Below are 16,393 nucleotides of genomic sequence, written 5' to 3'. Positions count from 1 at the left end.
ATATCTAGTGTCAAAACAAATACTAAAAACTGGTGTGACTTCTCACTAATATACTTAAGGTTTTAACTCAAACATTTCTTCCAAACTTCATTGTTTGAATCACATTAAATCCTTGACTTTAAGTGTAAACTTGCTTAGCCAAGCTTAGTTAAGAATTAACCTAATAAATTTCCTAAAACAAAGTATTCATTTAAAAGTTGTAGTGCTTTTAATATGTAACAGAAAAAACGTAAGAGCCATTTTCGAGGAAATCTAAAAAAAAATGAAAAATCAATTGAGTAAAGAGATATTTCTGGTTGAGGAATTTCGGAGATATTCTCATTTAAAGCAACATATTTTAATCTTCCTTGAAACATAAGTGAAACATAAGGTGATAAGACCATAAATTACGCTGAAATGACACTTTAGAGGGAGTACTTTACTCTTAAGCAAGTATCACACTCAGATGTGACTTTGAACGAATTTTCGTGTTTAGGGTCAAACAAAAATTGTGAAAAATCTATTCAGTAAAATGGCACTTATAAGCCAGTCTAATTTTCTTTAAAATTTTAAAATCATTTTAAATTAATGAAAGAATCAGACAAGTGCAATATACGTACATAAATAACACGCTAGAGAGATGCCTAATTAGCCACCTCACCCTAATATTTGGTGGAAATGTACATTGTAATTGAACAAATAATTAGAATGAGGGATAACGTTTAAAGATTGAATCAATTCCATGAAATCGATTGGCTTTCTTTGAGTATAATTCTTTTAATTAAGTTTTCGTTGTACTTAAGGCTTTGTAAACTCGAGTGCTGAAAGATCACAGTGTACTTTATTCTATCGTATTAAACGTTAAGTTCCAGAAATCTTAATCTAGCATTTATTTGTGGAATCTTTCCAAAATTCTCAATTTGAATTGAAAATTTCTTCCCTTGACTAAAAATATACTTTTTATACCAGTTCGGGCAAAATAAATCTTGAGTATAGAAGTCTAATTAGGTGAAACTCGGTGCAACGGTGCGCAATCACTAAACTGCCTTGAAGCTTAGGCTCAACTATAAACTTGATTGTAACTTATGAATAGTTCTTAACTTTTTTAGTTATTTTCATCACAGAAGACAGGTACAATTTTTTTTGCTGTGCACTGGGCAACTCGAATAACTGATTATTAATTAAATAATGCACACGCAAAATTTTCTCTTGAGACAAATTCGTGAAATTATACCTGCTAATTGTAAGTTCTTAATTAATAAAATTTCCAGATGGAATGCCAGTAAGCAATTAGTCCATGCTCTTTAGACAAAAGTAACTCAGGTGTTGGAGAGTGACTGGCTTAGATGATTTGAATTGTTCTATTCTATAAATTTCCCTCTTCAAAATGCTTTTGGGAACATTTCATTACTGTTATTCTGGTATCTGTTAATTCTGTTATATCTGTTAGTTTAGGATTACAAATATACAGGATGTGTTTACCGTCATAACAGCAGCTGTACGACAGACAGTTTAATTCTGGTAGTTCCTTATAACCACCGTTCAACTAGTAACTTAATTGGATTTCTTTGTTTGCCTTCACCACATCAATGCTGTAATGAAAAATTACTTCCTTGAAGAATTATTCGTTCGAATTTCCAATTTCTCCCTTATAATTTTCTTTTACTTCTTCCTTTACTAGAAAGAGAAGTATCGTAATCGTGCATTCAATGGAAATATCCGTTTTGAGGTCTCTGGAACCCGAAAGTTATCCTTTTTTTTTTTACAAAATGGGCTTTGTAAATGTGTGTTTGCATGTAACTCAACAACGCAGAAAGTCGGAATTTATCATTTTGCTTACATGCTTACAGAACTCGCCTAAATAAGGTTTTGGTCAATATCGGTCACCCGATAAGTTCCACTCTACTAATGGTTGTTTGTCTTTTTAATATTGACCAGTGCAGCCACTCTCTCGGTTTCTTGGAACATTTCCTGCCACTTCCTACTCAAATATTCCAAAGATGGCGGCCAAAAGTAAAAAGTTGGCAGGGTCCTAGAGAGGCAATACGTCCCAACTAGCTCCTGGTAACTCTCTAAATTCTTACCATAATTCTAAAAAACATCGAACTACAGTCATACAGTAAGATAAATAAATGATTTTTTTTACCTGTAAAGAAACAAGAAGTGCTGAAAATATTTCATAAGCTCGTTCTCCTGGTGCTTTCGGCTCTGGTCGAAATGGTATCAGTATGTGATGAATACCAAACAATGGTACCAGTATTAGCGCCGCTCGTACAGCCTTCCTAAGACCAACCGGTGCAGGATTGGCAGAATTGCAATGTAATTTCGTTAGGAGTACTCGAACCACATTGATTAGAAATCCAAGGCTAGCAAATAATGACAAACAAACTGGTACAATCAGAATCCATTGTGTATACGATTCGTTCATCCAACACCTGGAAAAAATAAAATGAATTACATTAATTCACAAAACAATTCTATATAAAAAACCAAAAAAGTATAAGGCTTGTACAAGTTACTTTTGGACATAGTTCTTTCGATGTAGGCAATTAATTAATCTCTTCGGAGTACTACGCAATCTGGGTATTGAAGGGAACCTCAGTATTCATCATATTAATATGTAACGATTAAAAGTAAGAACATAAATTGATCCGAAACAAATAACAGTTCTTAAGCGTTCAGTATAACAGATTATATTCATGAAGGTAGCTGCTTAAGCAAAGGTTTACTATTTCAAAACACATATTCAAAGTAAACAAAAAAAGCAGTGTAAGCATATAAAAAAGTTCTCTAATTCTCCGAGGTAGTGGGGATGTAGGTCGCATATTAGAACAGGACCCATCCATTATTCTCTCTGAAACGAAGGTGCAGAGAGGATCTTATAGGCTTCCAAAAGTAGAGGGCATTTACTCCATAAGATTCTTCCTATTCCTACGAGTTACACTTTTATTATGAATCATTTCCACATGTAGTACTGCATGAAAAACAGTGGAACGGTCAGGCTTAGTACCAAAGGCTTCTTCATTTTCAATAAGCCTATTTTTTGTTATTGTTGTCATGAATTCCTCAATATCCACAACGACCCAAACTCTCAGGCTTCTGGTTTTAGTGCAGTCTGATGGCTATTCAAAGGCTATTCTTCTGCTTCGTTCTTTACGGTGCAGGTGCTGGGCAAAACAAATATTTAACTCATTCAGTAGGGAAGGGATTAGCTATGAGGTTAGCATACTGGACTCCCACGCGGAGGTCCCGCGTTCGAATCCAGCAGCTGACCCTTAGATTTTCTCTTCCTAGGAGCTTCTTACAGCTCACTGTCCGGTGATGGACAGTGTTGTCTGTAACGAGAGAACACTGTCCGGAGGCCGGCAGTGCACTGGAAAAAGCTCCGGGTGCTAATAACCTCAGCTGTTGATGCACCGAAAAAAAAACTCATTCAGTACAAAATGTATGCAAATTATGGAGGAGAAAGTCATGCCTTTAAAAAAAAAAAAATATTCCCACTTTATACGATCGATTTACACTCGTATCTTTATCGATAATAATCAGAGTTTAAAATTCGGATTTTGGTTTCAGATCGTACTTTGTCCAGTCATTTTGTACAAATTTTCTGCTTAAATTCCAGAAATTTCCATCTTACAGAGAAAGGAATAGGGAGCCTAAGCACATAATTGAGACACTGTGTCTAATATTATCTAGAATGCTCTGACCCAACATCCTATTCAGACAAGATCAATGGAACTGATTAGGTTTTGTCTCTGATATTTTTTTTTTATTGAATATCCTAAATAGAAAAACCAACATAATGCCCCTCGGTAATCTTATAATCCCTTGGAGCTTTTTTTTTTATTTCCTAATCTTCGATTCATTTTTGAAGCTCTTTCCCATCACAATCTGTCAAACTTGTTTCAATGGCCGGATTTGTATACTGAGATCAGAAAAATAGAAAAATATACTTTGAATGCCGTAACATTTCTACGTTGTAAACCGTGGTAACGTTCTAATAAAACCTTTATACGTATTATACTATGACATTCCACTCTAGAGGGAAATCGCTCTATAGAACTGCCCTAAAATGGTGACTTCTATAAAAATTATTTAAAAGAAATTTATAGATGTACTAGCATTAAATGTTATGAAAAGAAAAATCCACTCAACTTTTTGAGATATTTTGTTGTATAAAAAACACCCAGGCATACCATTTTCTGAAAAACTACTTTTCCTGGCACAGTGGACCTCAAAATCGATATTGCCAATGAAAAATCAATTTCAAAAAATTTGTTATGGCCACAGTTACTTCCCTTACTGTATGAGATAGTTAAAATTAAAAAAAAAAAAATTGGTGTGCCACTCATACGACTTTAACTATTACTCTCCAGAACCTAACACACAAACTCTGAACATATGGTTGACAATTCTTACCAATAAAAGTAAAGTAATTGCCTATTTTTTCAGGCGGGCTTTAGGTCCAACTACCAATTAGGTGTCGTGAACGGAGGAGACTAGCAAACATACTTTTATTAACCATTAAATAAAATCCAAAGCAGCGTTGACCGGGAATCGAACCCAGTACCACGATACATATTAGCTTCGCAGGTCTCGCCTCTAACCGTTCGGCTACCGTGGCGCCTTTCTTACCAATATATTCACCTTTTAACCGTACAAAATACTAAAATATAAGCAATTCTGCGAAGTCTACCCCCTCACTACGCCTCGAGAACTGCCATAAATCGAATTGTTCTTGAAAAATTGATAAAAGTAAAAGTCACAAATTTATGTCAATACGAACTTTACGAGAAAGCCTAAAAGCTATTACGTGAAGCTATTTCCACAAAGTGAATAATCCATTGAATAGTTTAGATACTTCCCAATGGTGTATTTCCTTTTATTTTCACTTTAGCAACACATTTAATTCCCTTAATAGTACTCTTGGATGTTGGTGTCATTGGCTACACACTCGTTTCCCAGAGGTATCCTCAATCGAAATATTTTTGATAAAAGCTACTTCAAGTGGAACTTTCGGTGTCTTCGAATTTGGAAATTTCGATCTTATTATTATTGAACACCTGAAAGATAGAACAATGATACTTTAAAGGAACTCTATTTCCAAAAATACCATAATCCGAGAAAAATGTTATAAATAGTTATAGATCTAAGTATGGGCCATAAGAACACTAAGTTTACAGTAAATAGTGGGAATAATTACTTTTTCGTAATCAGAGATAGTTCGGACGTAAAACTAGGATACAAAAATCCGCACGATCGATTACAATACCTAGTTTTTAAAATAGTACAGTAAAAGATAGCAAAACGTGATTATAGAATCTACATAATAAATGAAGTCTGAAACCTCAATCATGTGCGTAATGAAACTCGGATATGTGCCTGTGAAATATATATAGTTGGAAAAACCAGGGTTACAGTGATATATTGCACTAAATAATCCGCCTACACGTAGCAACTGGCCTGTTTTATCCTGATATGAACACAATTACTCCTCTCCCATTTCCTCCCAGTTTGGAACAAACCAACGTTCATTTCTAGAGCATGTCTGAAACTTAAATCATCCTAGTTCATCAAATTTTTGAAATTAAAGAGGTAATCTGATCTCATCTGTTCACACTTGCTTTGATCATAGGATTTTATTAGTATGTTTTTAATGAGCTTGAAGACATTCTCGTTATTTCTTTTACCTCTTTTTTTGGATATATTTTTGAGAGTTAGTTATTTAGTTATGTGTTTACACTGAATAATTGTTACGAACTTTCAACATATTAGAATGTAATTTTCCTTTTACTGGTGTAGAGATTACAGATAAAAGTACTGCGTAGTCTTACTTAAAATAAGACCATCAATTACTTTAGAACAAAACTCTATGGAAGTAATCACTTCATCGAGCACCTATTCTCCTATCATTTAAAGTTCCGTGCAATAATTACATTTTAAACACTAACCTCTTTTCTTTAGCCTCAAAATTCTATTTCTATTTTGATACATTGGGCTTCTTACACCTTTATCCAACAAATCTATGTCCAAAAGTGGTGCGGTGTCCTCTAACCATACTCAGAGAAACAATACTTTCCATAAGAGTAGTGATGGGCTATTTGAGCGGACTCGTTCCATTGGAACGAGTCCGATGGTGGAACGAGTTGATTCAAATCCCTATTTTTAAAGAAAGTGATTCCGCCCCGCCCCAAAAAATTTAGGCAAATAAAAATGAAAATGAGGCAGCAGAAGGTTTGGAACGATTAAACATAAGAACAAATGTCACGCAATTTATTATATTATTATATCATTAAATGTTAGCTTTCCCAGTTAATAACAAAACTATATTTCTTTAACACACATTGAGTACTATCCCTAATTTCCAATTGCTCTGATAAATATAAAATTAACAACGTAATACAAATATTAACACAAAAATAGGCTAGTCAAATATAAATTAAAGCAATGCAGTTTTGTCATTATCTAGCTTGACCACTAGAAGACTGGAGTTAACTTACTTCAAGAGTATTCAAGGTAGAGAAACGGAAATGGGTAGGAAATTATTCCATAAAAATTCTAACCCTTCAAAATTATAATTACTCATAATATTTATTAACTAAGAATTGAATATCAAGCTTTTAAAATATTATCTTATTGTTTTACAAAAAGAAAAAGCTGTGTGCTTAATCTTAAACTTAGCGCTGGACACTCTTACTCTCATCTTCATTGGCGTAAGCTTGAACGTGTACATGTCAGCTAGAAGGTCAAAGTAAAACTGGGCCAAAATTTAGTATTACCTAACTGGTTTACTTAGTGTAGTATCCCTCCCACTCTATCACCTATTTCACAAACATTAATCGATTGAAAATATTTTTTAGTTAAATATTCGTTTCATTGGAATACAAAAAACATTATAACGCTTTCTTAAGATGATTTGAATTTTTAAAATTTGTTTTTGTCCATTACTCTTATAAAATACGAAGAATTTCAAATAAAATATAATATACAAACACAGAATGATCTAGTGTGCAGGTGGAGTCAGTCGTAGTTACCATGACAACGGAACCGTTAAACGACTCCGGCCCAGCTCTAGCATTTTCATTGGTTAAATCCACTGGAGTTGGTGGAGTCGAATCCGGAGTGATTTAAATCCTTTTGAAACCGGACTCGTTCCATTTTTTCGTTCACTGAATCTAGCCAATAGAAATTGCTGGAGCTGGAACCGGAGTTGTTTAACGGTTCCATTGCTATGGTAACGAGGACTGACTCCACCTGCATACTAGATCATTGTGTTTGTATATTATATTTTATTTGAAATTCTTCGTATTATATAAGAGTAATGGACAAAAACAAATTTTAAAAATTCAAATCATCTTAAGAAAGCGTTATAATGTTTTTTGTATTCAAATAAAACGAATATTTAACTAAAAATTATTTCCAATCGATGAATGTTTGTGAAATTGGTGATAGAGTGGGAGGGATACTGCAGTAAGTAAACCAATTAGGTAATACTAAATTTTGGCTCAGTGTTACTTTGACTGTCTCACGGTCATGTACACGGTTAAACTTACCCAATGAAGATAAGAATAAGAGTGTCCAGCGCTATGTTAAAGATTAAGCACACAGCTTTTTCTTTTCGTAAGATAATAAGATAATATTTTTAAAGCTTGATATACAAGTCCTAGTAAATAAATATTTCTTTATTTATGAGTAATTATCATTTTGCTTGAAGGGTTAGAATTTTTTTTATGGGAATAATTTCCTACCCATTTCCGTTTCTCTACCTTGGATCCTCTTGAAGCACGTTAACTCCAGTCTTCCAGTGGTCAAGCTAGATAATGACTAAACAGCATTGCTTTAATTTTTATAATTGACTAGTCTATTTTTATGTTAATTTTTGTGTTACGTTGTTAATTTTATATTTATCAGTGCAATTGGAAATTAGGGATAGTACTCAATGTGTGTTAAAGAAATATAGTTTTGTTATTAACTGAGAAAGCTAACATTTAATGATATTTTTTAATAAATTGCGTGACATTTTTACTAATGCGTAGGGTAAGTACAGAGACCGGAATCGGTGAACGAGTTGTTGGAATCGATTCCAACCCTGGAACTGATTCAAATCCAACGAGTCCAAAGACGGACTCGTTCTGCCCATCACTACATAAGAGCAGAAAAAATATACAACCTTCTCATTTATCTGAGATTAACATAACCTTCTTCTTAATTAGGTATAAAAATAAAGATCAGATTCTAACCTATTAACCACAGTTTTACCTCGCAGAATCGATCACTTTTTATACTTTTTAATCGATTTAAATATACGGTTGCTTTTTTCAGTTTCTATTGTTGTTTTTTTTTAAGGCGTTATTGCTTGCATCTACAGCTGAACCAAAAAGGGTTTTACGTGGGGGGCTCCGTATTCCTAAAAATAGAAACTTTTCTATGAAGGCACAGATCATCAGTCCCAAAATCAGGCTTAACTTCTGGAAGAAAACGTTCTTGAAGGGAAAGTAAAGAATTCATTTCCTGATCAGAAGAAACTAGAGGAGTTGAGAGATCTGTGCCTAAACCGACCAGGACTGAAGTTGTAAAACTGGTGAAATCAAAGATGACTGGGATGGATCCAGTTTAAGACATGAGGTGCAGATCAAATAGAGAGAGAAGGATTCTGAATGTAGTCTTATAAGGTTAGCTTCGAGATGTGGACGTTTTGTTCTGTATTGGAGTGATTTAATTGAGATCGATAACTAAAGATACTAAAAAGTTCAGGTTGGAAGCCAGCGTAACTACACGGATCGTGGAATCAAACAGAAAAAGAGGTTTCCATGGTTACCAGTTATAATTATCGTGGAAAAATGCGGAAAAAAAAACAAAAAACAATTCACTTACTGCCTTGTATCATCAGGATTTGCAGATCTCACCCAAGCATAGATTGCAGTTAAAATGGCCGGCAGAAACCAGCCAATACAATAGAACCACCTCATGGCGGAATCATCTTTGACAAATACAACTACTAGTGCAAGATGTAGATGCAATCCTTCGCAGAACATCCATAAGTAGTTGGCCACCATGAAGTATTGCAATATTACATGCAGTACTTGGCAAATTAACTGCAAAAATAAATTTTAATTAATTGAAAATTATTATAATATTATTACTTTATTTTATTTTTTAAGGTTTCCCTCTTTTGAGGCAAGTTTTACTTATTTTTGTTTCAACTTAATAATGAAGAGATTTTTTTATATAATGCTGGGTATAACCAGTCTATCAATTATTCCTTTAAAGCAAAAAAGCATTTCCGTTGTTTTTTTTCCTACGACGTTAATAAAAGGTTACTTTTTCTGCCTTCAAGAGAAAAAACTAATTTCCGTTTTATCGATTTTATTTAATAGAAAATATACGCAGTTATAAATACAATATTTTGAAATTATTAAACTTTATTTTCTTATGTTAATATTTGATTTAACGTTTTATTTACTTTTAATTTTAATAATAAATGGTATTGCAATCTGGTTCAAATTAATTTCCATGAAAATCGAGAGTTAAAAGACAGGATTTTGGTAGCAACAAATTATTTAGAGTTGTTTTCACAACAGTTTCTTTTTGTGAGGAAAAAACTAAATGATTTCCAGGATCCATTAATGACCCTACAAGAGCGGAAAATCTTTTCTTCTCAACTGCTCTCTTTTCTCAAGGAAAGCTATCAAACATTCTCGAGTGGAAAGTCTAATAAGAATACCATTAACTACTTAATAGCTGTGGCACTTGGTGGTAAATAGTTTTTTTTTTTTTTTGACCTTGAGGACTTGGTCTTTATTTACTATGTCCAGGATTAACTTTCCCTTTTTCTAAGTAAGGGGACCCCACTTAGCGGTCAGCGCTTAGTAACTGAAACGGCTGCCACCGTAAACTGGAATAAGAGAATATTGCCGAAATGATACTGAACTTTTACAAGAATAAAAATTTTTGGGAACAGAACTTTCTACTGTAGATTTAAGAAGATCAGTTTTGTGATTGGTCCATTTGTGTGTAATTTTTTTTGGGAAACAATGAAAGTAAGGGAGGGGGGGTTACGGTGTTCAAAAGGGTCATTTAACTGCAGTATTTTAACAGACTTTTTTTTTGTTTTTTTTTGTTTCAGCCTGCTGATAGCCTTTTACTGCAATGAGCTACTCAAATAGTGAGTATTTTTATTTTGATTATTTTTATAGTATTTTGTTTAATTTGCAAATAAGTTCCAAGCGATTGGAACCGTCATTGATCGTAAAATAAATTAATAAATAATAAATAAATAAATGGGAGCGTTTGCAATGGCTTCCCTTTGTTCCCTCTATAATTTATTATTTTTTATGTTTAATTTTCATTGTGCAGCAGCGAATCAAGTTAAATTTTCGAGTGCGAATTCGCACCGGAAATCCTCACTTTCACGCTAAAATCTGTATTCTCTGAAAACAATGTCTTAAACCTAATGATCTCCTAAACTTTGATTTATCCAAGTTCAAGTGAAACCTTACGATCACCATCTTGAACTAAACAATTTCCAGATAACTGGAACTAAGCTTCTTTACAAAACTTTCACTTCCTGTAGACCTGACAAAACATCCAATTCAGAATTTTGCACCAGCTGCTCGTACGTCACACTGTACTTCCTTTCTTGGCATACAGCCCATGTGAAGGGGCCCTCTTCAGTTGAAATGGTACTTTAAGGAGAGCTTAATCCCCCCTACTGCCGCCCAGGAAACCCACTTACAGTTTCCTGGACCAAAATTTAAAAAAAAAAAACTCCACAAAATATGAACAATCTGTTTTGATAAATGGTGGAATCTTCTGGCAGCCTTAAATCCTTAAAATTTGGAACTTTTCATGACACATTTAATTTTTTTTTTTTTTTAGGGGTTACAGACAATCCCTAAGGAATCATATCCCCAATGCCCAAAGTCCAAGATTTCCTGTCCTCCCACTGCTCTTCCCGAAGGCCTCTAGAAGCCATTCCTTCGGTTATTCCCTCCATCCAAGTTTTCCTAGGCCTGCCTTTCCTTCTCGTCTCACTATGAATGAAATCTATCATCTTCCTAGGCCATCTCTCACCAATCATACGCATCACGTGGCAGTACCATTTTAATTTCCGTGTTTCAATGGAATACAAAATTTCACGTCTTCGGATTTCCAGATTAGGCAGGTGCCCATATCTTGGAGACCCCACAGCTTCTTCTCCAGAAATCCATTTCTAAGGCCAATAGCCTATCTTCCATTTTCTTCGTTAGGCTCCAAGTTTCTGCCGTGTAGAGGATTACAATTGCCAAGAAAACGTGGAAGAGCCTTTTTTTAATCACCATGCGGATAGATTTACTCCAAAGTACCGAGTTCAATAATTGGATAGCTTGCTTTCCCTTTACAATTTTCTTTTGGATATCCAATTCTGAAGACCCAGTAGCCGATAACCAAGTACCCAGGTACTTGAACTCGCTACACGGATGCAGCTGCCAATCATCCACATTCAGGGACGTAGGGGAAGATCCACCTACCACCATATACTGCGTTTTGAACTTGTTGACCTCTAAACCCCATTCTGAGTACGCTGCAAGCAGTTTCCTCAACATGTACGATAGGTCCTCCTCAACTTCAGCTATGATCGTCCGCAAACTGCAACGTGTATAGGGTTTCTTCTCCTACTTTCATTCCCATTTTTTCTTCCAATCAGAGAGGGCTACATCGATAAAGATGTTAAAGAGGACGGGCGAAACACAGCAATCTTGCCTGAGTCCTTTTGATATAGGGAACGATTCAGAAAGGCAGTTACCAATTTTGACCGAACATCTCGCTTCCTTATACATATTATGTACGGCTTGAATTAAATAATCGCTCACACCCGCTTTACCCAGAGCCTCCCCGAGTTTTATCCAAGGAACGGTGTCGTATGCCTTCTGTAAGTCAATGAATGCCAAGTAAACTTCTCGGTTGCAAGCACATTTCTTCTCTAACAGCTGGGTTATGCAGAAAATATGGTCCACATAAGAACATTTAATTCTTATCATAAAATAAGAGCGGATAATTAGGGAAAGGGATAAACTCAGTGGTTCAGCCAGCTGAATTCTCACTCGGAGATCCGGGTTCAAATCCAGCCACTGGTCCCTTAGATTTACACTTCCGAGCAGCTTCTTACAGTTCAATTTCCGGTGGAAGAACAGTGTTCTCTATAAAGAGAGAACACTGTCCTGGAGGCCGATAAAAAACGGGCGTCTGTGACGTTAAAAGCTTGACGCGCCTTATGTTATTAAAAATAGATGAAATAAAACTCTCTTTTTTTTATGAATTAAAATTTGAAACCAAAATTCCCCCCCCCCCCAAAACGCCCCTTTACTTAAATTAAATCTTATAGCCTTTAAACAAATAGAATCAATTTTAAAGGAGATTCAATTAAGGAAGCTGCGATAATAGAAATTGCGTGCAAGTTCAGATCAGATTAGTCGTTTTTCTCGCAATGCGCTAGTAAAAAACCGCCCAGGAAATCTCAAATTTAAAATTCCATTTTAATACTTCCGCCGGAGCTAAGCAAAAAAGGCTCCAATATCCAACTAACGGAATTTCTTAACTTTACGTAGAAGACATTGTTTTTTTTCCAACTTGTACGAACATTAGTCTTATTCTTGAAATTTTATTAAAAAAGATTTACCCAAAAATAAAGCAGATGAAAATTGATAGAATACAGTAACTGTGAGAAAAGAAATGAACAGAAAATGGGTTTTCCATTGAGTTTTTCCAAACATATTCTGATCAATGGAAATCATTATGTATTTTAATGTTTTTTGATGCTCGAATTTCCTCGGATACTTCTTTGAAATATGATTCATTCATCATTTCCCCTAGAAAACAATGTTTAGTTTTTATGAAAAGAGGCAATAACAAACAGGGGAAATTCGATATGATTTATTTAAGAAAATTTAATCTTTTTCATTTTTATTATTACTTTTTTTTTTTGAAGTGGACAAGTAAGGGGAGAAGGTTCTTGAATTTTCTGAGAGTGTTTCATTTCTAAGATCTCTTTTTAAATCAAGTTTTCCTCCTAAGTCAGCTTTTCCAGTCAGATTTTTTTCTTCTTAATCATTATTGACACAACTAATTGAATTTTTCAATTCAAAGTTGAAAAAATATGTCAAGTAAATATTCTTTTTTTTTACTTAAAATTAGTAACCTAATTAAAAATGGGTATGCCGGATTCTGTTTTAATGGATTTTTCTTTTGATGAAAGAGAATATTTTATTAGAATACTTATTTTTCAATTATATATTCTTGTACAGTTAATGGGAGGGTTAAAATGCTGCAGTTGGCCCATAGATTTTTTTCCTTCCTAGAAGCTTCTGGAAGCTCGATGGACAGTGTTGACTGTAACGAGGGAACAGTGTTTGGACTTTAAAAAACTCTGAGCGGAAGTTAGCTTAGATGTTGACGCGCTTTAAATTAAAAAAAAAAAAAAAAATTGATAAAAATGACAATTAACCTTCCCGCTAAAATTACGTGGCCAATCACGTGTCGTTAACTTCCTGAATTTGCAGGAATACCCAAATAAAAAAGTACCAATTAAAGCCCAGTTTTTAAAATTTTTGAGACAATTACAAAAAAATAATTGAAAAATTAGATTTTTTTTTTTTTTTTGGCTTTCTCTTACTATTGTAAGGATTCTCTCACGAGAATCCTTATAAGGGCGTTTCTGGGACAGAGATGTGGGGTTAGGCTTCTCTCTAAAGTACCATTTTAGTACAACAATGTAAGGTTCAAGGTTTTAGATATTGTAAGGGAGAGTTTTATTTTGCATTTAAAGAAATTCTCACAACCGGATGTACCACTAAAACCAAAGAATATTTTTCGTAGATATTTTCAGAAATACCACTTCCTTTTTTCTCTCTCTCTGAACAAATATATTACTTTATCATAATTAGCTTTTATTTGAAAAAAAAAAAATTGTAAAGCTGGAGTCCCCCAGGGCTCAGTCCTGGGGCCTACACTTTTCAATATTTTTATTAATGACATCTCTAAACTGAAACTCAAATCCAGTTGCTCCCTTTTTGCTGATGATACTGCGTTCTTTATTTCTTCATTCACAGAGTTGACACAATAGCCAAACATTTATCGATAGCCCTTGAAAAATACGTATTTCAAATACTTTGCAAAATGGAAAATAAGGCCAAACCATGCCAAAACACAAGTTATTCTGTTTACACGCCGTAGACCGGTTGTGAATAGTTTTGTCCGAATTAATTGGTAACTCCCTTCCGTGGAGTAAGGAAGTTAAATACCTCGGGTTGGTATTAAGGCTCCAAATTAACTTTCACCAAACACATAAACTCAGTGTGCGATAAAGCGGTAGGAATTATGTGTAGTCTGTTGCCTCTGTTAAACCGCAACTCTAGCATAGATTTGTATTAATTAAAAACTAATTTACTATCTTTATATCCGTTCCGAACTCCTATATGCAGCCCCTGTGTGGTCCAATACTTGTTGCACCAATTACGGGAAGTTATAAAGAGTTCAAAACAAATGCTTGAGACTAGTTGGGTTATATCCCCGGGTGGACACCCATAGACTACATACGAGGGTCGTTTGAAAAATCCGTGCAAAAATAAAAACTACTTAATTTTTTGGGGTAAACCTTTTTTATTTTTCAACATAGTCTCCTTTTAGGCTTATACACTTCGTCCAACGCTGCTCTAGTTTGTTGATCCCTTCCGAATAATAGGATTTGTCCAAGTCTGAAAAATAGCCATTCGTTTCTGCAATCACCTCCTCGTTTGAATAAAATCTTTTTCCCGCCAGCCATTTCTTCATATTGAGGAACAAATAGTAGTCCGAGGGAGCCAAGTCTGGAGAATAGGGGGGATGTGAAACGAGTTGGAACCCTATTTCCATTAATTTTGCGACCACAACTGCTGATGTGTGAGCTGGTGCGTTGTCGTGATGGAAAAGGACTTTTTTGTGGGCCAATCGTGGGCGTTTTTCTTGCAGCTAGGTTTTCAAACGGTCCAATAACGATGAATAATATGCACCTGTAATAGTTTTACCCTTTTCCAGATAGTCGATGAGGATTATTCCTTGCGAATCCCAAAAGACAGTCGCCATAATCTTTCCGGCCGAAGGAACGGTCTTGGCCTTTTTTGGCGCAGATTCCCCCTTGGTAACCCATTGTTTAGATTGTTCTTTGGTCTCAGGACTGCAGTGATGTATCCATGTTTCATCCACAGTGACGAAACGACGCTTAAAGTCATGCGGATTCTTCTGGAACAGCTGCAAACCGTCCTTGCAACACTTCACACGATTTCGTTTTTGGTCAAGCGTGAGCAATCGCGGCACCCATCTTGCGGATAGCTTTGTCATGTCCAAATGTTGATGCAAAATATTATGTACCCGTTCATTCGAGATGCCCACAGCACTAGCAATCTCACGCAATCTCTTCTGTCATCCATCAACATATCATGGATTTTATCAATGATTTCTGGAGTAGTAACCTCAACAGGGCGTCCAGAACGTTCAGCGTCACTTGTGCCCATATGGCCACTCCGAAAATTTTGAAACCACTTATAAACTGTTCTAATCGAAGGTGCAGAGTCACCATAATGATTATCAAGCTTCTCTTTAGTCTCCTGAGGCGTTTTGCCTTTCATAAAGTAGTGTTTAATCAACACACGAAATTCTTTTTCGTCCATTTTTTGAAAATCACTCGACTTCCTCGATTCAAATGAATGCCAAACACAAAGAAATAGACCGATCTGGCTGAAACTTGGTGTGTGTTCTTCCAAGAGATGCTACTAACTAAACATAACCTCGATACGCGCCAGTGGTGCTATCTCTCTGACTTAGCACGGTCTTTACAAACGACCCTCGTACATGTAGCACTTGATGTTGCCAGCTTCTCTACATTTATCTACAATGCTACGGCAAACTTTGTAACTTCCTGTACAGATAGTCCCTACCCACATGTAGAGAGTATTGTTGAATATAACTTACGTTCTCTTAATTTAATACAAACATAGAAGGTTTAAACATATCTTGCTTTAATTAACTGTATGTAGTAAGGTTTTTTAAATTTTTTTTGCCTTAGTATTAAGTTCGACTTATATCGACTAATGTAAATATTAATATGTTGTGGAGAGTACATAGGCACTGCAGCCTGAAACCTCCTTTTATATATATACTTGTATAACAAATTTTTAAATTGTAAATAAACTTTTTCAAATCAAATAAAAAAAAAAATTGTATTTCAATTTAAGTATTTATTAGAGCATTTTGAGGACAAATTAAGTTTCCCTCAACGTGACAATCCTGAGTAAACTGCACTTTTATATCTAGATATGTTTCAAAACCGAGTTTTACAGCAAGGATGGGTCGTATGTCAAATCACTCTTTTTTTTTTTTTCATTGAAAAAATATTATTCTC

At 34.8% G+C, this 16,393-nt stretch overlaps 1 protein-coding gene across 1 annotated transcript in view; it reads right to left on the bottom strand.

Moving 5' to 3' along the window:
- Positions 1-16,393, bottom strand: part of LOC141454880 (calcitonin gene-related peptide type 1 receptor-like) — a 154,746-nt gene that overhangs the window by 5,790 nt on the left and 132,563 nt on the right. The window contains exons 7-8 of the mRNA XM_074129570.1: positions 8,854-9,074; positions 2,126-2,414 (exon numbers count right to left, since the gene is read on the bottom strand). Coding sequence (XP_073985671.1) covers positions 2,126-2,414; positions 8,854-9,074 — 510 coding nt within the window. The remainder of the gene's footprint in view (positions 1-2,125; positions 2,415-8,853; positions 9,075-16,393) is intronic.

This window comes from Rhodnius prolixus, unplaced genomic scaffold, assembly GCF_049639745.1.
Source record: "Rhodnius prolixus isolate KJV_2025 unplaced genomic scaffold, Rpr scaffold_15, whole genome shotgun sequence".
NCBI classification, from domain to species: Eukaryota; Metazoa; Arthropoda; class Insecta; order Hemiptera; family Reduviidae; genus Rhodnius; species Rhodnius prolixus.
This window is presented reverse-complemented; position numbering and strand designations above follow the sequence as displayed.